At 37.5% G+C, this 27864-nt stretch overlaps 1 protein-coding gene across 3 annotated transcripts in view; it reads left to right on the top strand.

The window, feature by feature from the left end:
• Positions 1-27634, top strand: part of gucy1b1 (guanylate cyclase 1 soluble subunit beta 1) — a 47766-nt gene extending 20132 nt beyond the window's left edge. For all 3 annotated transcript variants that reach the window (XM_042345393.1, XM_007906572.2, XM_042345394.1), the window contains 10 exons: positions 4672-4790; positions 8761-8958; positions 12813-13043; positions 13838-13954; positions 14056-14189; positions 16125-16322; positions 16569-16806; positions 20040-20180; positions 25592-25746; positions 26764-27634. In XM_042345393.1, the coding sequence (XP_042201327.1) occupies positions 4672-4790; positions 8761-8958; positions 12813-13043; positions 13838-13954; positions 14056-14189; positions 16125-16322; positions 16569-16806; positions 20040-20180; positions 25592-25746; positions 26764-26896 (1664 nt within the window). In that variant the 3' untranslated portion in view covers positions 26897-27634. The remainder of the gene's footprint in view (positions 1-4671; positions 4791-8760; positions 8959-12812; positions 13044-13837; positions 13955-14055; positions 14190-16124; positions 16323-16568; positions 16807-20039; positions 20181-25591; positions 25747-26763) is intronic.
• The last annotated feature ends 230 nt before the right edge of the window (positions 27635-27864 follow it).

Genomic DNA, 27864 nt, shown 5'->3' with positions numbered 1-27864 from the left:
TTTATTATACCTTTTGGATATTATGGTGAACAATAGTATTTATTGTTTTAAAGCAAAAGCTTCTCTACTGAATACCAATGGTATCGATAACATATGGTTTGCATGTTAGCAGTTTTTTCTTGGGCATGTCCTTTTGATATGACATTTATAAGTCTCTATTTAACTGCGCTGATATGATCTACTGCGCTTTATGCTTGCTCAAATATTGATGTAATTAATGACATTACTTTTATTTTGTACAAAGTGTTCTGACCTATTTTAGGAGACAATGGATAAACATTAATCATTACCAGATTAAAACACATTGCGGAAATAATTTTTTTCCTTTATATATAGACAACATTAATGATAGCATGTCAATTATAAATCACATGCACAATATGGCACTTTAATTTCTGAATATATTTGTTTAATGCATTTTCCATCAGCTGTTTATACCACCCATTTCCTGTTGGTTTGATATTGATCAAGATCAAGTTGTCAGAAGACAGATAATGCTAGTGTTCCTTGTGTGGTAAAATTGTTTGCTCTTGTGCAGAATAATGGGGGAAGTATTGAGGGGAATGGCTCAGGGGTCTGCTCTGTGCCTGTACACACAATAACCTGGATTCGCTGACTCAGTGCAAGGTTATTAAATTTGTAGAAGCTGGTAAATTAGGATGAACTGTGGAATCAGAGAAGATAGCACATAAAGTACAACAGGTTATGCACCTGTACACAAGAATATGCATAGCATGCAGTAAACAGAGTTTACTGATAAATTAAGTTCAATCAGATAAATGCAAGGTGCTGCACATAGGAAGTAAAAAATAGAAAGCACATGAACTCCATTAATGGGATAGAACTTGACAAAGGTCGGGAAGGAGTTGAAAGAGACCTCAGTTATTTGTTGACTTGCCATTCATCATCTCCAAACAACATAAGGCAGCAATTAACCAAGCCAATAGTATGATGGATTACATTGCCAAAATAATTCAGTAAGTTATACTCAAGCTGTTCAGTGCTTTTGTTCGTCTCATCCGAAATATTGAAGGCAGTTCTGGTCACCACGACATATGGGAGATGCCTGAGCCTCAGAAGCAGTACAGTGGAGAACAGAGAGGCTGATCACCAGATAAGCTATGAAAAACAAGAAGATAGGCCAGGATTCTTCAGCCTTGAAACAAAATGTCAAACATTGGGATATTATAGAAGCATGTGAGATACTAAATGGGATAGAGCATATAAACTCAGAGCAATATGTTCAGATACTGGAAGGTCGCAGGATAAGTGGGAGCAGATTCATGATTATGAAGCACAATCCATTCTTCGGATCAGACAACAAACCGAAGCCCCATCTACCTGTTCAGGGGGACATTAAAGATCCCATGGCATTATTTGAAAAGAGAAGGCAGTTTCTTCTGGTGACCTAACCAACAGTCCCCCAATAAAATTGATCACTGACCCGATGGCTGTTTGTGGGACATTGCCTTGCGCAACTTGGTTGACCCACAAAAAAGTATACTCACTCCACTTTACAGTACATCTTGTGAAATGCTTTGGGATGGCCTCCTGACATGAAAGGTGCTGTACCAAACGTAAGAATTATTTAATTGTAGGGCAGACACATTTCTTTATACAGAGGGGATTCAACAGCTGGAACATGTTATTTAGATATGTGGCTGAGGTCAGTATAGTGAACTCATTTAAGAAATAGCTTGATGCTGTATTTGTAAGATGGTGGGATGAGGCCAAATGGGTCTTCTTCAACTGAATGTGACCTTGTGACTGTTCTATCAAGCTGTCATTCGATAACCTCAACTATGCCTTGTTCCAATAGATTTGAGTGACACATATCCTTGAGGCAAGTCATAGTTTCAACTATTTGTGACTGGAAATGTTCAGCTTCTCAACTACTGCAGGCCTGCTTTAAGATCTGTACGCATTGTTTGTAGATCATACACAGCTTTACCATCACTTTAGAGGATAAGCACTTTAACCCACAAATGGTGGAAATTCTACCTCGGAATATGTATTTGTTGTTGGCAACCACTTTCGCTCTCACCTCTCCCTCCACTCCCTACTTGATCTCCTTCAATCAAGTTTCCACCCTGCCCACAGCACCAAGCCGGCGCTTGCCAAAGTCATAATTACACCTCTGTCTCTGTACCTAGGGTTCCCTCTGCTTCCTTGTCATCCTGGACCTGTCTGATGCCTTCGACATAGTTGATCATGCATCCTCCCTCGACCGCCTCTCCTCCCTCAACCACCTTAGGTAGACCTCACTCGCCTACTTACCCAACTGAAATCACTTTGTCTCCTCTCACTTTTTTTCTTCCAGCCCCTGCTGGGTTACCTGTGCCATACCCCAAGGTTCCATCCTTGACCCCCTTCATTTCCTCATTTATATACTCCCTCTCAACAGTGTCATCCGTAGACATGGGGCCAACTTCCAAATGTATGTGAATAGCACCTAAATATACTCCGTCTCCGCTGTGACCCCAGGTCCACCAATGTTCTTCCTCTTGCTTGTCAGACATCAATAAGTGGATGAGCTCAACTTACTGCAACTGAATGATGACAAGGTGGGAACTATACTCCTCAGCTCCTGTCAATGCTTTTTCACCTATGGCTCTGACCTCCTTAACCTCCATGGCCTATCCCTCAGACTTACTGAACCTGTTTGCAAGGTTTGATTTCCAGTTATCCTTCCTACCCCACATCTAGGACCATTTTCTCCACTTCCCCACATTGCCAGCCTCCGACTTTACCTCACACCCAACACAATCAAAATCTTTATCCACACATTCGTCACCTCCCGTCTCAATTATTCCAATGCCCTCTTTGCTGGTCTCCATAGTTCCATCTTTTATAAAATCAAATTAATTTGAAATTCTGTTGCCCGGATCCTCACTCCAGACTCCACTCACATTCGTGTATAGAACACTTCGTGCCCTGCCACCTACTCCCTCTCCAACCTGCTTACACCCCAATCCACTGACTGCCTGAAGATCTTACCCTTCGACCATGCCTACAGTCACCTCCCCACAATCCTGGCAGCATCAACCTCTGCCATAGTTATGAGCTACCCTGTGTGAAGGGCGTGACATAAATGCAAGTTGTTGTTATTATTGTTGTCTTTCTTATACATTTGTCCATTTCTATTATTTATCACGTGACAATGCAAGTTTTTTTTGCGAGGAATTAATATTCATATATGAATTTAGCCTAATCACTGTGGAAATATTATTTCACAGATTAAAAGGTAATTTTAATAATAAAGTTATTATATAAATAAAGTCCCCTTCCCCTCTCGGGTCCTAATCCAAGACTGTTCAGCGCCTTGGGACGTCCTCCCAAAATGAAAGGCGCTTCACAAATGTAATTTTGTATTGAATATTTTACTCTTAGAAAAATCATTTTTGCAGTATACAATGGCTAGAACTCACTTCCATATTAGGAATGTTGCAAGTGTATAGTGCATATGCATGATCTTGTCTAAAATCACAAGATTAAGAAATGTAGCTATATATTAGGTTACTGATATATTTTCAGGTAAAACTGAAGTTGAAGGAAATACGTCATTGTTATCTTTAACAATATAATGGTGGGGCTGAGGTAAAATGTTTAACAGCCACAAGCTTATTAATGTGAGGTTTGTGGTTCTGGAAAATAAACGTTGAAAGAGTTAATACCTAGTCATGTTTTATTTTGGGGTATGGGCATATCAAAGGATACGCTGCTTGTGGAATGTACCATTGGAACAAGTCTCCTATTCTCTGAGCTAAGATAGATAAGATTGTAGTAGTATGAGGACCTACAGGTTTGGCCTCAGGGAGAAATTAATTCATGGGTATACTGAAAATAATATTCTACACTTAAAGGAAATTGTTCCCCACTGTATGCTCAAACAACACTGATACATTTGGTCCTTCTTAGACAAAGCTTGAGAAATTTATCACCAAATGTAACAGCCATAAAAGTACACTTACCACAGACAAAACGGATGCATAGTAATAGCTCTAAGAAAGTAGGACTCATTGGGTGTGTGCCGACAGGGTAGAGGGGAGGAGGAGAGGATGAAAATCCATGACCTCAACCCCTCCCACCTCTATGTATCCCAGGAATACACTGTAACTGCATCTCAAGGCACTACTGTTGTGAAGGTACCTCACTGTACACCAACAGCTTCCTCCTCACTTCTGCAGTGTTAAGTAATAAATAAACCTTGCATTGGTTCTCAGAAAAAAACACTTGTGTAAGTTATTATAGATACTGATTAGGCTGTAGAACATTGACTGCTTGGCTTCCAATTGTATTAGTGTCAGAATATCAACAGAACAGGTGGGTCATAACCAATTATTTGATAACCTATTGACATTGCAGGGAGGTTAGTGTAGCTAATCAGGTTTAACAGTAATCCCCTTTGACATTGTATGATTTCTAACATAAGCACAAGTAATTGCTTTGAAAAGTTCAGCTTGAACCATTCATAAATACATTGATGTGTGAATACTTTGTATTTGAAGACGGTACAAAGTAAAAGCTGTATGAACTGAACTTTAGATGTCAGCATCAACAGCTTTGCTAAATGTTTTATAAATAAATGGAACCTCTGAGAAAAACCTTTATGAGTTATTTGAAATAAAGTCTCACAAAAAATTCTTCTGTTGCTTGATTAATCTTTCACAGAAATTGATGCTGGTGAAATCCTGCAAATGTTTGGAAAGATGTTTTTTGAATTCTGCCAAGAATCTGGTTATGACACAATCCTTCGTGTTCTGGGCTCCAACGTTAGGGAGTTTTTGCAGGTAAATATGATTCTGTTTGGAGATACAATTATAAAGATAATCATAACAAATGACTTCTCTGTGAATATTCAATGACAGTAATGTACAGAAAGCAAAAAGAAGCAAATCTGAAATAAAATGCTATGGTGAGTAAATCATATGCTGTTTGGTAAAAATTAACATTATAATGGCATTTCCCATTGATTATTCACACTCTAATGTTTTAAATAGAGGTCAGTTTGCCGCTGTTGGCACTTCTTGTCTAATGAAGTACACCACCTGCTCCCTTGACCCCACCCCCACCCCTCTCCTTACCTCCCAGCTCCATCCCCAGCTCACCCCTCTACTCTCCTTCACCATCAATCTCTCCCTTTCATCTGGCACCATTTCCATCCCCCTAAAAACAGCTACAATAACTCCCATCCTGAAAAAACTTTCCCTGCACCCATCCCTGTCTTCTAACTACCAGCCCATCTCCAACCTCCCTTTTCTTTTGAAGGTCCTTGAAAGAGTCATTGCTTCCCAGCTTCACTCATTCCTCTCCTACCACTCCCTTCACGAGCCACTCCAATTGGGTTTTCGTGCTGCTCACAGCACGGAAACTGCTCTGGTCAAGGTGACAAACGACATTTTGTCCATCTGTCACCAGGGCATCCTCTGCCTCATCGGCATCCTCGACCTCTCTGCTGCCTTCGATACTGTGGACCGCTCCATCCTCCTCCACCGCCTCTCCTCTCACCTCAACCTTTAAGGTTCTGTCCTTGAATGGTTCAGGTCTTATCTCTCACACCGCCTCCAATTTGAGCATCTTATTTGACACCTCAACTCTCCTTTCTCCCCCATATACATGCCATGACCCGCTCAGCCTTCCTCCACCTCCGCAACATTATTATTATATTATTATAACATTGCTCGACTCTGCTACTGTCTCACCCCTCAGACCGCTGAAAACCTCATACATGCTTTCGTCACCTCAAGGTTCGACTACCTCCCTCCTTGTCAGCCTCCCCAACTCTTCCCTCCACAAGCTGCAGATCATCCGGAACTCTGCAGCTTGTGTCCTCTCCTGCATCAGACTCTGTGACCCCATCACCCCCACTCGCGCCCGGCTCCCCTGGCTTAGATCAAGTTATAACAGAATTGCCATGTGGTAATATTAATCTTAACAGACAAAAATAAAAACAAATAAATACTGAATATTTTTACATTTACCTATGCTTGCCCTTTTTCCCCTTCTGTTTTTTTTTCGTCTCATTCATGCCCATTTTTAAAAGATTTGATTCAGTGTGATCATTTTCTACATATTTTAACACTTGTGTCTAAAACAAGTTATTTTCTTCTGCTGCTTCCTTGATCCTAATGTTTATTTTGGAAATTAAATGCCTCTATAGAAAATAGTTTTTCAGTGGTTGAAATTTGGCTTTATAGATCTGTTTTATAGCTAATGGAAAGCTGAACTACTGTACTAGGAAGTTGAAGCTGTGAACAAGAAAACCTGTCAGAGTTTCCCATGGAGAGATTACGAGCTGAAGAGTAAACCCATTTGTGTTGTCCTGAGAGTCAAGCCATCATTGTAATAATGTTAAATTCCTAAAACTATCAAAAGTATGTTACACTTGCATTCTGTAGTTTGGGAGTAAGTTTAAAGCAGCAGGGAGCTTAATCTTTCACTCACCAATGTTCACATCAGACGACAATAATAATACTCCTATACATACAGTGGTACATTTAATGAATAAGATCAAGTGATTTCCAGATCCTTTTAATTTCAGGATCTTGTACAAAAAGGGTTTCAGCCAGTTTGGTTGTACAGTATTCGAATATATTGTAGTAGTCCGCTAAAAGCTGGGTTCATGACTAGGAATCATTGACTGCTTAAGTCAAGAATGATTCTTTTTACGATCAAATATAACCGGACAGGGAGAAAAATTAAAGGAATAGCAGTAAAGTGAAAACAGTTCTTTTGAAAATCCTTTTTTTCCTTCTTTCCAAAGGAAAATTTCTGCCAACAAATTTGCCTCTGTTAGTTCAGATAGTTGCTATTTTATATCATATTAATCAATTAGTATGGGGGGGCAAAAGTTACTCTTATTTTTGGATTGTGTTTCACTTAAACATAATTAAACATAAACACAAAATAGTGAAGATAATGGTAGAAAGCCCGCAAACTCTGGAAAAAGCTGGTTTGTTTTGTAGCAGGAATGCAAACCAAAGATTGATCGAATATTGTGGTTTGGAGCAACTTCAGTTCAGTCGATTAGGATGTCATCCTTTCTCATGGGAAGGAATCCAGCTTTCCTTAGCATTTTCTATCTCTTTTGGCTGTAAGAATACTGTGCAAGATGATTTGGAGGCAATCTCAATCTAACTCCTTGTGGGTACATCCACCAGAAAACTGTCATGTCTGGTTTGTTGTGGAGGATGAAAGGAATCGAATGATGGTGAATTATCACAATAACTTTTACAAACATTTGAAAAGGAAACAATATTAAAGGGTATAGCGAAAAGGCAGGGAAGTAGAACTGAACAGTAGCTCTCACAGAGAGCCAGTACAGACTTGATAGGCTTCGGTCCTGAAAAAAGCTATGATTTCTAGACTTCTATAGCACAAGGCAGCACATAATTGAGTAAACAACTGGCTCTAAATCAAAAGGGTTACTCTAAGGACACACCATTTGGGAAGGGAAATAGTTGTACTAGTCCATCAAGGGGTTTAAACATTGGGTGAAGAAATGTATACAAAGCTTTACTCTGTGCCTATTCCTGTGGTGATTTGTGAGTGCTGATTGCTCACAGTTAGAGATCAAACATAGATCAAACAAACTGTTCCTTTTCCAAGCATAGATGCTTCTCATCATGATGAGCAAAACATTCATCCAAAGATAGATAAATAAAATAATTTTCTAACCTTATTTTTTAAGTTTGGGATATTTGGTAAATGATGCAAGCGATGCATTTAATTTCTAAATCTGAACAAAGTCAGTGTGGATTGCTTCATAGAATCATGGAATTTTACAGCACAGATTTCTAAAATTTCTCTACATGTTTATATAATGTGATAATTTACCTCCTTGGTTAATAATATTTCAGCAGAGTAATAACATCATAATATTGTAATGAGGTTTTGGAGGACCAATATTGATGTGACTTGGGAACTTACTGCCTGTTAGCGGCTTGAGGTAGTCACAATATTACATGTTGTACTTTTCAAATAAGCACCATGATAAAGTGCTTCATTAATTTGCTGATTGTAACGAATGCAGAAGAATACAAAAACTGAAATGAAATGTTAGCATAAAATCCGCTATTTAAAAGCTGTGACCCTTCAAGTGGTTGTCCCACAAAATATCTTCGCAGTCAGTTTGTTATAAATAGAAACATGGGATGTGATTGTAAAATAGCAAAAAATGCACTTGCTGGCAAAAGTACCATTTTCTGCTAAGCAGTAAATGAAGATTTATTTCAAATAAAATTTGCAGGCGCATAGAGATTGGTAAACATTGCCAATAGCAGAAGAGTCTCAGCTTTCAATTTATTTTTCATTTTTTTTCAACAAATTATTTTTGTTGAAAATGAATTTTTTTTAATGTTTGGTTAAAAGAAGAATTGCAAAACTTTTGGAATATAATTGCTTTTTTTTCCAAATGAACAAGAACATATTAGTTGAAGCCATGGGCTAGATTGTATAATGCATCTTACAGTTGATCTATGGTTTTGACACTGAATTTTCCTGGTGCATCTCCAGTAACAGCACATGTGATAAGCGAGGCAACAAAGCAGTTCTTGCCAGTTTCATAAAACCCACAGTATATTTCCTTGTTACATAATGCAGTATTTTTCACAAAGATGCTAATCAATAAGGATTTTGTAATTGAACTTATATCAAACATCTATGAAAGCATACTTTATATTAACATCACTGTTTATGTAATAATAACTTTTATCATATGTTAAATTTCAGTTATAATTACAACTGATATATTTTTTTCAGAACCTAGATGCTTTACATGATCACCTGGCTACAATCTACCCAGGAATGCGTGCACCATCATTTCGATGCACAGATGCAGACAAAGGGAAAGGACTTCTCTTGCATTACTATTCGGAGAGGGAGGGTTTACAGGATATTGTAATTGGAATAATTAAGACAGTGGCACAGCAGATTCATGGCACTGAAATAGAAATGAAGGTAAAATTACTCTCTTTATACAGTCTTAGCAACTGAGAGTGAACATTTCATTATAATAAGCATTATGGTAAATTATGGGTTGCACATTTTTTGTAAATGATACTATGCACGTTTGTACAACTAAAACTCCATTTGATTGAGTACAGTTATTACTGTATCAGTTTGCGTGACAATTTATATTGAACTATCATCCTGGTCAGTTTAAGCTCACTTTTTGCAATTTGGGTTCATGCTTTAAATTGGGAAAATAGCAATTCAACTTTGTTTAGTCCCCGTGTAATTTCAGTCTCTCTGCATGTTCTGCCTTTGGCTGATCATTTACATGAATGGCTTCTTTTGCCACTTTACTGCAGTTTATTAACAGCAACCTTTGTCATTCAGTTTACAATCATGCCTTTACTGCTTCATGTTTTGGCTGTTACAATTATGTTATGCCCCCATTAAGACTGCTACAATTCATTTTAGTTGAGACCAATTGGGCTTGGACTGCCAACATTCATACTGCAATGAAAATTACTTCAAATTACTTCACTGACAAAGTGATTATTTCCACATGTTTGCCTTCTTAAATTAAATTAATTCCAGTCTTAAATTTAATGTTGAATTGTCTGATGTGGAGGAGACTAGATGGCATTGCAGCAAACCATCTTGTCCACAATGTGGTGACTTAACCCCAGTGGAGTCCTGTAGCTCATTGGTTAGAGCACTCGCTTTGCAATTGAGGGACCTGAGTTCAATTCCAGGCAGGGCGAAACCTTGGGCAAGTTTCCTAAACCCACACGCCTAATAATAATCCCTCAAAAAAAAAACATTGTGCTGCATTGGAGTGTCCCACAAACTGCTGTGCGCAATTGGCTGCCGCATTCGCCCACAAATATACAGTCAATTCACTTTACAGTATATTCTGTGAAGAGCTTTGGGACGTCTAGAAGACGTGAAAAGCGCGATATCAAATGCAAGGATTATTATTATTATTATTATTATATTATCTTGAAAAGTTATCTGGAGACTTAGTGCATTAAATTTGCATTGCATTATGCAGAGCACCTTAGCGTCTAAATTCCAGTGGCTTTACCTTAAACAAGTTATAGGGTTTTCAAGTTAATCGAATGATTTTTGTTTACGTGAGAATGTTATCACCTATCAACTCTGGCATGTGAATGATTGTCTCTGGAAAGGACTGAACTGAGTGTCAAAAGAGCAACTAATCAGAAAGAAACTCCAGAGCCGGAGAACAAGGTCATTATTAGGCTCAGGCCCATGTCTAGTGTATATTAACCCTGGTATCAATACTAATATTAACAATGATCATGAATGGAAACCATAGCAAAAATGAGTCAAGAAGGAGCAGTGGGTCAATGACCTGAAAGATCTCTTCAATTAAGTTATTCTGAGGGAGGATGTCATGGAGCCTCAGACATATCTACTTAGTCATCAGAGGCCACATTAAATTCTGAAGAGTGCTTTGAGATGTTCTCTCAACGTGATAGATGCTATATCAAATAAAAAGATTTTGTTTATTTGCAAATATATAGGATACAGCAAAACAATGAGTTTACTTAGAACAATCCAATTACAACATGTATACAGTGCATTTTACATAGAAGGATGTCCCAATGGGCTTTACTGGTATGATGGACAGATACCAAATATGGTAATTGGAATTGTAAAGATCTTGACCAAAGATATCATGAAACAGAAGCATTTAGGGGTTTTTGAAGGCATGGAGAGGTATCAAGGCATAGAAGCTTTGAAGCAGAGTTCCAGAGAGTATGGACATGGTGACTGAAGGCTTAGTCGCTAAAGGTAGAGCAAAGAGATTGGTGAGTTTTGCCATATTTTAGCAGGACAGTGTGTCAGATTGTTGGGCTGCAAATTCATTAACGTTGATAGTTTGAGGAATAAGTTAACACTCTTGTTTTGCTGGTTAGAAAGTTTATCAACAATCAGATTCAATGCATAATCTTCCGAAAATATTACAATATTTTCTGTGTGCTTGGAGATACAGAAGAATTACAATGAATTGAAAGGGGATGTCAAGGTACAGAGTGCGCACATTGCTGATATATTGTGAATTTTAAATGTCTGTTGTGAACTGAAGTTGATGGAAGACCTGAAACCTGAAAACATTTCTTTATTTCAAACAGAAAAATATAATTAAATTTTTACATTTATATAGCACTTTTCATGTCAGAAGGATGTCCCAAGGTGCTTTATAGTCCTGGGCTGGGAGCTGAGGGGAGTGGGGAGGGGAAAGATAACTGAAAGCTCAATCAAAGAGGTAAGTCTTGTGACCGATCTTGGAACAAGGTCAGGGAAAGAGCGAGGCATTAACTCATTGCATTTCTCTGGTGAGAGAAAAAAATGTACTACATCAAAGTCCTCAAAAGATTTGTTATGAAGGATGCAGAGGAGAAAGGAGAGTGGTTTGACATCTTTGAAGTCGTAAGTGATGATTTATCTTGATGTTTAAAAGTATAGTAACCATGGCAATAGCGTGCTCCGATCCTGCCAATTGAGATCATTGGTGCGGCTCCTGCAGTGTGACCTGCAGGTATTACAATTCATTAGCGGGAATGAGAGAAGAAGCCTCAGTTCAGAATTTCAATTTCTTTTGTGTAATTGATTCTAGCTCATGTAACTCAAAGCTAACTACACGCCACATAACATTTTGGAGTCGGTTAACAGGTATGAGACAGAGAGTGATTCAGCTCCATATTGTTAGTTCAAGCTTGGATTACATTATACGAAGAACAGTGTAATTTATGTGTGCTTCACCCACAAAATATACGGTCATTTCACTTTGCAGTATATTTTGTGAAGTGCTTTGAGACGTCTCGAAGACGTGATACTGCGTTATACCAAATGCAAGGATTATTATTAAATGTTTTTTAAAAAATGAGCAGTCTGACCCTGGATTCTCATCTGTTGACAGTCTAGTACGGTAACACACTTGCATTATCAAATGAGATTCACTGTTAACTTAAAAACCTGACATTCACTGTTTAAATGATCTTACCAATTAAATATTTTTTGTTATAGAATCTATATGCACAGTTATATATTCACTTTAGCTAGAAGTTTTAAAAAAAGGCAAATATTTCTAAAGTGATAATGTACTTTAGATTTTTTAAAATTATATTTAGGAGTTTTTAAATATGTAGCCCTACTTCGTATGTGGTGATGTGGCAGTACCGTCGTTGAATAAATGTTGTGTTTATAGGATAGTAAACCTAACATGACTTTAGCTGCCATATAAAGCTAAGTGATGATGACAAAGCTTGTGGCATTACAGTTTATGCTGCTTTTGGAATGTTGCTGTGTGAACATGGTATCTACATGAGTACTTTATGCTCATAGAGAATCCCACTCGTACTGCCAAAGTCTGTAAATTTAATAGTCATATAAAAATCGGACACATCATCCACCAAGGTCAGTGCATTTACCAATGATCAGAAAATCACCCCAATGTGTTTCTATTACTACCCTCTTGAATAAAACGTCTGCATTCAGTTTCACAAACTGAGAATATTTGAAAAGCATGCCCTTATTTTTCCCCCAGGATGGTTTATGATGTTTCTTATTTTCAGTTTAAAGGTACCATGTCACTTTTAGAACATCAGTTTTAGAATATTTTACATTAGCAAATATGCCTCTATAATTTTTTTTATATAATAAAGTTGTTAGGTTAATTGAAATACTGAACAGCTGTATTAGATTTTAAACGCATTGTGAAGGTCACTGCATTCTTCCGATTGAAGAAACAGCTGATGAAGGATCCTTAGATACTGTTGAGATTACATTTAAAAGATCAACAAATCTTGCTGATTTCTCTACTTGCTTAAACTTTTAAGGTGATTCAGCAGAGGACTGAAGAGTGTGATCACATTCAATTCTTGATTGAAGAGAAAGACTCAGCAGAAGAGGATTGCTCTGAAGACCAGGATCGTTTTGAAGAGAATGGTACCCAAGAGTCCAGGATCAGTCCAGACACATTTTGCAAAGCATTTCCTTTCCATATTATGTTTGATAGGGAGTTCCTGGTGACACAGTGTGGGAATGCAATATATCGTGTTCTTCCACAGGTAACCATCCAATAATAACCCTTTCCATTTGCATTGGTAAACTGGTAATCTCACTCACAGAATCTCTAAAACTTGCTGGTATACGTAATGGAAAGATGTCATCTAGGTGAAGTGTCGTTCCAAGCTTAGTTAAAGCAAGTTGTTGAACCTAGTCAAGAGACCTTTGACTGATAGTATTAAAAGATAAAATATTACCGATTACAATAAATTCAGAAGAACTAACTTATAAATTTAACAACTTCAAAGAATGTCTCCATTCCTCATCTAGAACTTTGCTTATATTTGTGCGCTTTTTTTAAATTAATTTCTCATTAATTGGATCGGATCTCGATAAGAACCACCATAACTGGATTTGCACCTGCCACTGTCAATTATGAATATAAGGACAAAAGAGTCCCAAAGGAATTTGGATGACATCCATGACCTGGTGGATGCAAGTTGATAGAACATAACAGCCAATAATTTGTAATCTCACTCACGTAGGCCCTAAAGCTTGCTGGTATACACAGTGGACAAATGCTACACTCGTGTAGGGTCATTCCAAGTTTAGATTTGAAGCAAATTGTTGGACAAATTGTTGATAGAGGGGCATTTGACTGAATGATATGAACTAAACAATAGTTTTATATTTTATGGAAAGTTTTACTTTTTCATCTTTATGCTCATTAATTAAGGATAGAATTAAAAAAAATTATCTTTTTATTTATTAACTATGGAATAGATTCATTTTCAGTGATATTGTTTCAGGTACAGTAGTGTCACATCAATTGTATTTAATTTGTTCATTGTTTTAGCTGCAGCCTGGAAGCTGTAACCTCTTGTCAGTTTTTTCTCTGGTTCGACCACATATTGACTTCACCTTCCATGGAATCCTCTCCCACATCAACACAGTCTTTGTGATAAGAAGTAAGGTAACCTGAGTCTCTTTTTGTGCACGTAGAGCTAATTCCCACTAATGTCTAGTTCGGGATTAGTTTGGGTCATTAAAATATGTCCTGGTGTTTCCCTCTAGGAAGGATTGCTGAATGTTGAAAAAGCAGAATCTGATGATGACCTGACAGGTGCTGAAATCAGCTGTTTGCGTTTGAAGGGCCAGATGATCTACCTACCTGAAGCTGACAATATCCTTTTCCTGTGCTCTCCCAGGTATGCACTTCACTTGTGAAACATCTATGTAGCGGGTTACGTTAGTGGCAATCGACAAACAGCCCAGAGGTAATTTGTGTAATTAGATTTTTTTTCTCTCAAAACAATGGTTGTTTGAACTAGAACCACAAGCTCCCATGAAGCCACGAGGCTGTTAAATACACCAACACCAGTGGAGTCCTGTAGCTCAGTGGTTAGAGCACTCACTTTGCAAGCGAAAGACCTGAGTTCAATTCCAGGCAGAGGGCGAAACCTTGGGCAAGTTTCCTTACTCCACACGCCTAATAATAATCCCTCCAAAACAAAAAACAATAATAAATTGGTCATTTTCAATCTACGACTGTTTGTGGGACATTGCTGTGCGCGATTGGCTGTCGCGTTCGCCCACAAATATACAGTCAATTCACTTTACAGTGTGTTCTGTGAAGCGCTTTGGGACGTCCTCCTAACGTGAAAAGCGCTAAATCAAATGCAAGGATTATTATTATTATAACATCCCTAGTGTTAGTGATCTCCTCATGAGAGTCCACAATATGATTATTATTCAATGCATAGTCACGTTTGGTATTTGTCCCAGTGTACAAATAACCTTTTAAGTGACGGCACAAAGGTGAGACTGGATCTTATTACTATTACCAGAATATATTTTGTTCCCTGGTAGATTTTTCAGATATACATTGGTGTAGTTAAACAGATATCATAGTTCTTTGGTTCATTGAATTTGTCTGCATCTTGTCTTGGTCTGTAAAATGGTTTTGAGCACAGCAGATGATGAGGTCTAAATAAGACACAAGAGGCTTCAAATTCTATCTAGTCATAGTTTGTAAGATGGTTTGTCCTAAAATGTAAACCCAGTCCTTTTTAAGAACTGGAAAACTAGCAAATAAAATAAGATTGAATTTAAGAATTTTCCACAGTTCTGTGTACTCTTAAATTTTAACTCGAAGAGATCATAAGAATTGGACTTTCGGACCTTAAGAAATAAAACATAGAGAAGCGAGATAAAGAAAGGAAAGTGTGGAGAGAGAAGCAGCTATTAAAAAGGAAGTGAGTTTACAGAACTTTTTCCATAATTTTTTGCTTTCAGTAAAATTTTGTCAAACTTAATGTAGTTAAATTAAAAAAAACAAGGAAATGATACCTTGATTTGGATTGTACCAAACTCTTGGAATATAAACATTCCCAGTTTTGTTCGTATGAAGTTAATAAGTTATAGAATATATTGTTTCATTGAAATCTGTAGTTAGTTATATTGAAGTCTGGTTCTTTGCGTTTTTCTTGATTATTTATCCCAAATAAATAGATTCAACACTTACCACTTATAAATCGGTTGCATTGAGGAGCCCATTCATTGCATGTGTCTGCAGCTGACCAGCTCGTTTGTCACTTGCGGATTGGCTTTCCATGGTAAAATAGGAAACTTCTGGTTCACTTGTGGTTCCTTACTCCTGCACAGTGAAGGGAGAAGTGATGTCGGTGGCAAATTAATGACCATTTTAGCCAAGTTCTGGGTTTTCACTTTACCTGTGTGCATAAAACATGAAGTGATTTTGCAGTGACCTGCTGACTGGGAAGGTGTCTATTTATTTCTCTTTGCACTCTCTGCACAGTAAAACCCACTTTCATGCTTCATTATAACACGGGGTGCGATTTTAAAGATCCCAAATGGTGCAATATAATATGTCTGCAATATGATGTGTCCTAATTATATATTAGGATATAAATTTTACTTTTTGAACTGTTAGCAGTAGGCATGTTTTACATTGGCTTTTATGCGATTGCAACAGTGATGGTTGATAACATTTATTAATTTGAAACCTATTTTACAAGTACAGTTGGTTCAGCAATGGGAAAACAAAGGCAGCAAGTTGCTCTGATTGGAATGTTTTGATGAAGTTAATGCTTTGTTTTAAAAAAATATCATGTGTAATTTAGTGTGATGAACTTGGATGACTTGACCAGAAGGGGCCTTTATCTAAGTGATATCCCACTGCATGACGCCACACGTGATCTGGTTCTGCTCGGCGAGCAGTTCAGAGAGGAGTACAAGCTTACACAGGAGTTAGAAATCTTGACTGATCGACTGCAACACACCCTTCGAGCATTAGAAGATGAAAAGAAAAAGACAGATAGGTAAGCTAACCAGCATTTCAAACAACATTTCAAAAAAAGGCGGCCTTTTAATAAATGACTAGCTCCTCCAAACAATAATAGTTTTGAGTTGGAACCGTTGATTGGGATGAAAGTTTTTTTTTAATGTGTATCTAAGATCTTAGAATGCTTTGCTGATAGTGAATCTCACTGTTTAACATTGGTAACAAAGTAGAATTCCGTGCGTTGAGGTACCTTATTCCAGTAAAACATTCACCTGTTTTTCAGATTGCTCTATTCAGTTCTTCCCCATTCTGTTGCCAATGAGCTGAGGCACAAACGCCCCATTCCTGCGAAGCGGTATGACAACGTCACAATACTTTTCAGTGGCATTGTCGGATTTAATTCTTTCTGCAGTAAACATGCCTCAGCAGAAGGGGCCATGAAAATCGTAAATCTTCTCAACGATCTTTATACAAGGTTTGACATCCTCACAGATTCACGCAAGAACCCTTACGTGTACAAGGTGAGTGCAGAATTCTTGTGTTTCCCCAACCCACCACCCCTCCCCCCCCAATCAAAACGGCAGATATTACAACAACTTGCGTTTACATGGTGCCTATTGCACAGGATAGCGTCTTAGAGCACTGAAATGAAAAGGTTCCACTTTCTTTTTTCTACTGGTTCCCGCAGACCCATTTGGGAAGTGGAAGTAAGTTCGTTGGATGATAAAACGATTCTAAACTGCTTTTTGTCAGTAAAAAGTAAGCCATTAGTGATTGACTTGATCAGGGCAATCTTCAATGTATCTCTGATCATCAGAGACAGAAAATGACAGCATGATATACTTGCCAGCATTCTTCAAAGTCCTTTAGCTCCCAGCTGAATAACCTTGGCCACCTCTCTCAGACAGTTAAACGTTTTGCATTTTATAATGTTCTTTTGGTGATGCCCAAATGCCCAGTATCCGAGCACATAATCCAAAATTATAATTTTCTTAAACTTTATAAACTATTAAATTTATTTGACTGCCAAAAAGGAATGTGAAAGTCTAACTAATCATTATCTTAAGAAAACATGGATCAAATTTTTAATCCTGGCAAAAACTTTAATGCTCGCTTAATACTCATGAAACCATAACAATAATAATAATCCTTGCATTTGATATAGCGCTTTTCACGTCGGGAGGACGTCCCAAAGAGCTTCACAGAAGACACTGTAAAGTGAATTGACTGCATGTTTGTGGGTGAATGCGGCAGCCAATTGGGCACAGCAATGTCCCACAAACAGTCGTAGATTGAAAATGACCAATTTAATTATTGTTAATTAAATTATTGTTAAATAAACCATAGAAATTTATAGCACAGAAGAAGGCCATTCAGCCCTTAGTGCCTTTTGATTTAAGCTGCATATAGAAATTGGTAGTTCGGACATTAATGTATTTTGCATATTATTAACATCTATTTAAATAAACAAGTGTAGGCTTAATTGTGTAAAATTATCAGAGAGTGAACTGAAATCATCAGTTGAGACAAATAATATGGGATGTGTCCCTTAGTACATTCTGAACTTTTATATAACCTGAGCCATCAGTGTATCTGCAAGAAGCACTAGGAGCAAGATTTAAGTAACCACTAAATTAGAGTATGTGAACAGCAGTGAGCGATGTCTTTTATTTGAGTGGGAGACCAAGCCGTTAACTAAGGCTTCCAATGAGGCGACCTTGTTGTTTTCCATTACCTCCAAGACTGACTTGTGCACAGTTCGCTGACCAGTGGATTATGGATGTCAGAAATATAGAAATATGCCAATTCTGCCCACCAGACTTCCCAACTCCTCCCTCCACAAGCTGCAGATCATCCCGAGCTCTGCAGCTAGTGTCCTCTGCCACACTAGGCCTCGAATGGCTCCTATCCCCAGAGAATTGAGTTGAAGATGAATGACCTTTGTTTATACTTTGGGGTTTGTTGACTAGGACACTGAAAGAAACACCCTAGGTCACAGGGCTATCTTTGTTACAGTTTCCTGCTTTGCCCTACCATTACATAATAATAATAATTCTGACACTAGATTTTATTGGCTTAAATATAGTTCAATACAATGGTAGAATATTCTTATACAACATATTCATTATATCTGGCCATTTAGGTTAGGCTTCGGAGATTAATTACCAATATACATGTGAGTTATTGATTTTTAAATTTGCTGCCCATTTTAATATTGTTAAATGCATTTACTATTCATTAGTTTCATATATTTAAAAAGATGCATCGCTGTTACACTATTTGGCACAATGTATGATTCACTTGAACTCTATCAGTTAATGCTTCAGTCAGTATACAGGCAATGAAATCCCTAAAGGAAATATTAGAAAGCATTTTAGATTAATGGATTGGTCTTTGTTTAGAGCAGTATATTCGTTGTAATGTTAAAGAAAACCTTTTATAAATTAATATGTCCCTTGGTGCTTTTTTTTTAAGCTGCAGTTTCATGTCAATACAACTTAACATCACACCCATCACAACAGATAACAATCACACTAATGAATTAAAGTATTTTATTTATGTACATTGACCATAGAAATAAATCTGAATGTGGTGCAGAAGAGTCTAATGCACTTATGCATAGGGGGAATATGGTTTTAGCTAAGTTTCAGTGTGAACCCCATTCACTATGCAGGCACACAGCCAGTCCACTTGTTTCACGAGGTCACAAGATTGGTTCAGATCGTAAGACCCTTTGGCTTATCTGATCCCATCCCTCTAGAACACCCACCGTACCATACTCCCATCACAGCATCAAGCTGCTTTTTAAATGTGTCCTGTGTATTGGCCTCCACCACCTTTCCTGGCAACCTGCTCCACCTTGTGAGTAAAGAAAGACTTCCTGGTGTCTCTCCTGAAATTTCCCTTTGCAATTATAAACCTATATCCTCTTGTTCTATTGTCTTGGTGCATCCTAAAGTAAATCCTGCTCACCGGGCAACTTTTTTTTTGCTAAAATAGCTGACATCTGGGTCATTAGGTTGCCCCAATGGAACTTCTTGTTTCACATATCTGAAGCAAACAGGAAATGATGTTGGCAGGCACCTAATGGCTTCGAAATTGACCTTTATTTTAGGACAGGAACCAGCCAGTGTGCAGGAAGTGAGCTGGCTGGTTGTACGTGCACTGTGAAATGTGGCTCACTATAATTTGTAGATATGAATAGCAATTGCAATGCTCATATTATTACTATTTCATAGATCAATATTACAATCAATTTTAAAACCCCCCACAAAAATCCATCTTAAATGATCTAAACACATAATTTTGGAAAGAATTTGTTTTGACGCCACTACAGAAATTTTCTACAAAGCAGATATACAGTACATTCACGTGCAAATGTTTTCTGTGTCTCTGGTTAAATCCCCCAAATCAAGAAACAGTTCTGTTAATTCACTGCACATTATATACAGCATTAGGCTATGTGAACCAATGTGAACTAGTGTGACAGAAAAATAAGCTGTCAAACCTAATCAGCTGATTTTCAGAAGAGACACCAATGATGAATCCAAGTTAGCTCGTCTCAATACTTAGCTCTTTGGCCACACTTTCTGTCATCTTTCCTCTCCCCACCCTCTTCAGCTTCCACCCCTCAATTTGGGTGCCCAGCCAGCAGTGCAAAGTATTTTGAGGGGTCTTGCGGATGTGAAAGGTGCCATATAAATGTCAATTGTTCTGTTAACCAACATATAAAAGGGCATGTTGTCTTATCCAGGTGGAAACAGTTGGTGATAAGTACATGACTGTGAGTGGCCTGCCAGAGCCATGCGTCCATCACGCTCGCTCTATCTGCCACCTTGCTCTGGACATGATGGAGATAGCAGGACAGGTGATGGTAGACGGGGAACCTGTTCAGGTAAGTTATGGAAAATTTAATGTGTGATAAAATCACACATTCCTCCCGACATCCCGGTCACATGCTGCAGACATTTATCATGAATAACAATAAATAATAATCCTTGCATTTGATCACATGGCGGAGCCATCTCAAAGCATTTCACGGAATTTATTGTAAAGTGCAGTGTTTCATATTTTGTAGACAAAAACAGCAGCCAATTTGTGAATTTGTGAAACATAGCAGCCATGATGTGAATGGCCAATGAGTATTTGCACATCATCACAAATTCCATATTGTTCTTTGCACTTGTGCATTACAGAACCCATCTGTGTACGTCACAATTGGGAATTGATTGATGGTTTCCTGATTGGCTCCCATCGTCACCTTCACACCTCAGGCACTGACAGCATCACCATCCACGGTTGCACACTTCACCTTCATAAGCGAATCCGGAACCTTGGGGTCTTGTTTGACCCTCAACTATCCTTTCTACCCCACATCCATGCCTTGAACACTCTGCCTTCCCCCACCTCCGCAACATCGCCGGGCTCTGCCACTGTCTCACACCGCAGGCCACTGAAACCCTCATACACGCATTCATAGCATCGAGGCTTGACCTTGCAAACTCCCTGCTTGTCGGCCTCCCTGACTACTCCCTCCATAGGCTGCAGATCATCCAGAACCCTGCAACCCGTGTCCCCTCCCGCACCAGGCTCCATGACCCTGTCACCCCCTCGTCGCCCGACTCCACTGGCTTCCCATCACACAGAGGATACAGTTCAAGATCCTGGTCCTTACTTTCAAAGCCCTCCATGGCCTTGCTCCCCACTACCTCTGCGTCCTCCTAACCCCCTACCATCCTGCCAGCTACCTCCGCTCAGCGGGCTCTGGCCTGCTTCATGTCCATCGCCGCTTTGACCGTGTTTTCGTTTACCCTGCTTCCCCCCTGCCCTCCATCCTCCCCAATTCCGCCCCCCAGCTCGGGTCTGAAACACTGACTGTCCAGAGCCTTGGGACATCCTCCCAATGCGAAAGGCCCTATACAAATATAATGTAATGTTGTTGTTGTCACTTTAATAGGAATAGGCAGTCCATATTTGAACTACATGGTAGTGATATTAACTGGTCAGTCATGGCTTTGCGTAACCATTTTTCTCTTGTTCCTCTCTTCCATCATTCCTTTGAAAAGTTAAACAACACGCTTCATAGAAAAATTAGTGAAACTTTATTTCAAGTTTGTAAGCTTTTAAATCTTCCATCAAAAGATTAATATAGACTTTGAAACCATAGTAGAAAATAATTTGATTTAGTTAGCCGAACATTAGCGGGAATGCCAACATTCACTCCAATGTTTTTGCAGAAATTTATCAGGACAGCTTTTATTAATTACATACAAAGTTCTTTTGAATGATAAGATCTTTATGATAGAACTTTAGTCTCAAAAGACCAGTTTTTTGCCAGGATTGAAAATTTGGATTTTAACATTGTTTTTTTAACCCTGTGAATGTTGAAGATTTTGCCCAGTAGTTCTGTGGTTCATAGGATATAGCAAATTGATTGGGTCTAACTGCTTATTCTAATTCTTATCTGAAGAGATGATGAGACAAAATTACATGATGATGTGCTCCTGCTAGATTTCGCTATGTGTTTGTCTGTGACAGACAAGTCTGTCGGCTTCTTGGACATACCAAAACAGCAGCATATTCCACCTTAGTTGAACAATTGGATCCAAATCGGTGTTTTGCCAACAGCTTTGCCAATGCCTTTGCCAACATATTTCAAATTATTCTTTTCATTATTATAAATTCTGAATACAAGAATCAGAAACTTAGAAAACATCTATCATAATTGACAAATATATTGTACCACATAGCATTGCTGTTTATGTGGTGAAGTTTTAAAGCTGAGAATATTTCTATTTCTGGAAACATTCTTGCACTGTTATGTCTATTCAAAACACACTTGTATAACTCTACTTTTTACAAAGCGTTATCGAAATTATTAAAGTTACACCATTTGGTCCATGGCTCCTTTGCTCCTTCTGTAGCAACTCAATATCTGTCTCTTTTATGGACTTCACCCATCACTCTGTACAGGAATACCAGTATTGCACAGATACATCCAAACAAGCAAAAGCACTTAGGAAAAATTATTCATTTTCCCATTTCTCAATTACCGTCTAGTTCTGATCTCCTTCCCTCCACATGCAACTCCTATGCTTCAGGAACTCAGAAAACATTACCTCATTTGGGCAGAAATGACTATTTTGACTGGGTTTCTGAGTCATATATCCATTATCTGTGTGAAAAGATCCCTATTCTAATCTATTTCAAATATTCAGCCAAAGTAAGGTAGTTAATGAAATAAGGATACAATTTTGACTACGTTATTAAGGAAAGAGGCATACCATAATGATTGTCTTTTTAGAAATCAGATACTTCCTGAGATTTGTAATACTGTCTATTTTGACTTCTTGATGACTTTTATATGCAAGGATTATTATATATTTTTCCTTGAACAGTGAGTGCTATTCATTTTTGGGTGGTTGTGGCCTGAATGAGTCACTGAGTTACTGTTGGTAATCGGGAGATGAAGTGCTATCTGTGCCATTATCTTCATGGCCCATCAGTATTAATTGTATGTTATCTTAGCTCAGTCATATTCAGTCTCAAAAAGATTTCTGAGCCAGGACCTCCAATGATGTCATGACTGTTCATACTGTTTATATTCTTAATATTCAACAATTGAAAGAACAAAGAAAATGGATTTTCTCGTTAATCATAATTATTTGTGAAATTTTGATTGCTTTAAAAAGTAGTTTTGTTGCGTTCATTACTGTTGATTATTTCCTGAATAAAAACAAATTGCATTTATCTGGAGCCTTTCATATCGGGAGCACACCCCAAGGCTCATGTAGATATTCCATCAGTTTGAGGTTATTTGATTTAATGCCTAAATCTGTAAACACAAAGTAATCATTTTCTACAAGCTGAGTCTGCACATCAGCATTGTATATTGTAGTACAAAATATAATGATCAATATATATCCAATGTTAGCACAGATAGGTAGACTGGGATTCTCATCGATTCTAAAGACATTGGATGAGATAACCATCTTCCTTTCCCCCTTCCCTCACACCGAGACAGCACGATAATTGCACATCTATATCTGTAAGGGACTGCAACAGTAAGTTAGAAGTTGTCGTGGTCAGCAATCCTCCAGATAAAATTGGTTATTCACTTCATGGCTGTTTGTGGGACATTGCTGATGCAACTTGACTGCCATATTTATCTCCGAGACCCTAACCTTCGTGAACAGTGCTATATAAATGTACGTTGTTGTTGTTCAAAGTCCAAAGTCACTACACTCTTCAGTAAATCTTTTGCAATTCTTTTGAGACATTTCAACAATGTGATAATATACTATATCAAATGAAAAGCTTATTATTATTTTAGTTAAGCTAACACTGAAGAAGCAGTGCCCTAACTACAGGTGAAGTTTTTAATATTTGGTGATTGAAGTTAAAAAAAAATGTCTGCTATCTTCTTAAACAATGTTACAACTTAAAAGCAAAATAGCTTCTTATTAGAGATCAACGTTTATTACATTCAATATCCAGCAAAAGAAAATCCATGTTACGTACAAATTTGATTTTTAAAATTATAGTTACTGTTTGCACAAAACTAATTTTAAAAATAAACCCAAATTGAGAATAAAAGTTTATAAGTTACATTAAAGACATGTTTGGAATTGAAGACTAATGCTTCTTGAGCATCAAGAAGTATGTGCATAAATCATAATATTGTTTGCATGTTGTCCAATAAAGGCTCCATCATCTTCAGCTTTGCAATGGAAAAAAATAGTGACAAGCAACTTAAAAGTGTTACTGTGGCGTGTGCCAATAATATTGTACCCAAAATTATGACTGTTTGATATGCTGAGATGAAACAGCTTTTAAGTGGTGTCGCTGAAGGAAAACAGACTGCTTTTTTCCTTCAGGGATTTATTTTTAGTTCTTGTTTTTAAATGGTACCGCATGATTTAAACCACTTTAAATTTTTCTTCAGTCAGTGCCAGAATTTTGTTTTGCAATGTTCATCAAAGCATATTTTTAAAATAGTTTGTTTACCAATAAATGCAATTAAAAATTTAGGATTACATACTCATCTCGGACGGAAAATGCCCTGGAAGTTTCATTGAAATCACTAATACAGCTTAATAAGAATATAAGAAATGCTAGACAAAAAAAGACCAAGGTCCATCTAATTCGCCTTCCACCATCCTGGCGATTGCATGCACATATATTCCAAACTACTTATGTACTATACCCCATAATGTGTGTCTGGCTTGTGTCTGGCTTCTGACACAAATCTCAAAGTGATTTAAACCTGTTATGACGCCTACTCTTTTAAGTAAAAGCCTCATGAAAGGAATGAAAGGAATAAAGCTACAGGTTCCATCTTTGAAGATTGAAGTTGCTAAGAGTTGCTGTTAACTATAACAACTTTGACATTAGGAAAATCCCTCTCTTGCACTGCTGGTATAATATAAAACATCTTACCCTACAGTTAATGCGCCCCTCATTACTAACCTCCATTCTCAGGATGCATCACGTCTATTCCAGTTTTTTTATTATCGGTACTATAATGATCAATGTTTCACCCAATTTAATTCTCATCTTTCCTCACTAGATTGTTGTATATGCTCTTCTTAACCTCATGTCCTCTCTGTGTAGCAATCAAAACTCACCACGCCATCTCCTACTTTAAATAATTCCTGTTAAAACTCACCCTCGACATCAACTAACATAGGAACATAGGAACAGGAGTAGGCCATTCAGCCCATTGAGCCTGTTCCGCCATTTAATTAGATCATGGCTGATCTATATCTTTACTAGAATTTCAATTTCCCGCTTTCCCCACATATCCTTTAATACCGAAAATCTGTCAATCTCTTGCTTGAAGGTGTGGATGGATCCAGCATCCACGACCTTTTGGGGGAGAGAGTTCCAGATTTCTACCACCCTTTGAGTGAAAAAATGCTTCCTAAAATGAAATAGTGAAATAGATTTATTTAATTATTCCTGCTACTCTATTCATCCTTGTTGACACACTAATATGTTGGCTTGGATCCCTCACCTTGATTTTTATGTTCTTGTCTGTTTGTTCTAAATTCCTTTTAAATAGCACTCAGGTAATTCAACTGAATGTCAAGCTGCTTTGATGTCAAGAGAAGTAATCTACCATCACTGTTTCAAATACGTTGACAACACACTGTGGTCTCAGTAACCTGCAAACATTTCTATGTGTACACAACCATGCAATACATAAACTCCTACATTTTACATATGTGTCACAGTTTCCTAACTCGATTGCTGCTGGTGTGCCAAGATATTGCATAATCTTTAACCTTTTTTTTCCCATTTCAGATTACCATCGGGATTCACACTGGAGAAGTGGTTACTGGTGTCATAGGTCAGAGGATGCCTCGCTATTGCTTGTTTGGAAATACTGTTAATCTAACCAGCAGGACAGAGACTACTGGAGAAAAAGGGAGAATTAATGTCTCAGAGTACACATACAGGTGAGGGATATTAAGAATATGCTTTTTTTCTAAAAAATATTTTAGATATAAGATAACATTTAGGCAACAGTAATGCTGTTGTGAGGTACAGCTGTCATCATAAACCACAAAAGTAAAACTTGAATAGCTGCATGAACAATACAGTTATCATCTCGCGACAGTGGGGTCTAATTTGTTACATTTTGTAGTAAGCAATCCTTGATGACAATAATAACAATAATCTTTCATTGATCTTATTCAGAATTCAATTGAGAACTTCTCAAAACATTCCAGAGAGTTTGCTCCAAAGTAGTGATTGTATTTTTAGGCAAATGTGGCAACCAATTTACCCACAGCTATGTCCCACAAACAGCCATAATTATCATTCTTTTAATCTGGGGAACTGTTAGTAAAGACACTGGGAGAAATTCCATCTCTTTTCAAATAGTGCAATGGGATCTTTAGAGTCCACCTAAATAGGCAGACAGGATCTCCATTTAGCATCTCATCTGAAGGATAGCATCTTTGGCAATGCAGCACTCCCCAGTAATTCTATTGTAAAATCCTGCAAATAACACAGCAAGATGCCCTTATTTTAGAAACAAAATCCCCTTTTTTCCATACTTGAGCAAACTCAGTAATCTATAACTACAGAGTGAATTGCACATTTGAAAAAAATCCTTTTTGCAAATCAGAATTAAGATTTTACTAACTCTAAATCGTAAACTGTAGAAAATACAATTTAGATCTAATTTATTTTGTACAATTTCTACAGAATCAAGGTAAGTAAAGACTTAAAACCAATTTCAAAAATCAATCAATCCTGGTTCAAATAAGGCACCGCTCATACCTACAACCGAGATCATTTAGCCAAGAATGTGTCAACCCTAGCCTTCATTCCTACCTCCAGAAAAGCAGAAAAAAACATATAAATTTGCACTTCTCTCACTTTCTTGCCTTTGGCTTTCTGAGTTAGCTTTTAATGCTGAAGATGAAATATGTGATTGATATTACAATATAGACTTTTTTTGTAATTAGATGTCTGATGGGTGCAGAGAATTCAGACTCACAGTTTCAACTGGAGTACAGAGGTCTGGTTAGTATGAAGGGCAAGACGGAGCCAATGAAGGTTTGGTTTCTCTCCAGAAAATGCACTGAGACTGAAGTGTGACTCATCCAAGAACAATGCACTTGGACCCGAAACACTGAAAATGCAAAACTTCTTTAATATATTGTGAAGCGTTTACTTTCAATGAAGGACATTTTTATAAATTTCCAATGAGTAGCAAGATGCTATTTAATCTTTAACATTGTTCCTCTTATTTTTATTCTATCATGAGAATAACTGACTGACACCAGCAAACCCTTTTTTTAAAGTAGTTGTCACAAGTGAAGTCTCGCAGTGCCAAGATTGAGTGCAAAGTGCTGAAATATTTAATTAATCATACCAGGAAACAACCTGCCTCTAGATTTTTTTTATTGCATGCCTTTTCATGACATTGATCAGTATTGTTTTTAACTGTCACTGATGGAATTAACATGACTGAACACCTGACAGACACGGAAAGTGCCAAACTAAATTCTTCCCATTCACTAAAGCTTCTCAGCCTAGTTATAGTGGTAACATCCAGCAATTTGAAGTTTACAAAAATGTCAGAATGTTGTTTGAAATTATAGTTGTAATTAATGTCTGTACGTCAGTCTGTAGTCCTGCTAACAATGATACAATTTCATTGTTCACCTCCTCCCCATTCTATGTTAATGGAAACAATGACTTTTACTGATTTCTAACCTCAAAACCTTCTAACTTCCCAATAGTATCCACTATTTTACATATACTTCCAGGTAGATTTCCAACATTCCTGTTCCACATACTCATAGAACAATAATTAACATTATGTTCACTGTACTTGACAGAGAAATGAGTGTTTTAAGTCTTGGGTTGTATACCATACTACTGTTGTAACAAGGTTAATCCAATGATAATTCAATGTGTCTGTCCCGTCTATATTGCATAAACATTGAAATCCGATGTCTTTAATTTTTGACTTGTTAAGGAGCCTTCTTAGAGTTCTGTGTCTTTGTTAAATGTATTTATATAAATTACCAACATAAAAAATAATATAACAATAATACTTC

The sequence above is a fragment of the Callorhinchus milii genome, unplaced genomic scaffold, assembly GCF_018977255.1.
Source record: "Callorhinchus milii isolate IMCB2004 unplaced genomic scaffold, IMCB_Cmil_1.0 Scaffold44, whole genome shotgun sequence".
In the NCBI taxonomy this organism is placed as follows: domain Eukaryota; kingdom Metazoa; phylum Chordata; class Chondrichthyes; order Chimaeriformes; family Callorhinchidae; genus Callorhinchus; species Callorhinchus milii.
This window is presented reverse-complemented; position numbering and strand designations above follow the sequence as displayed.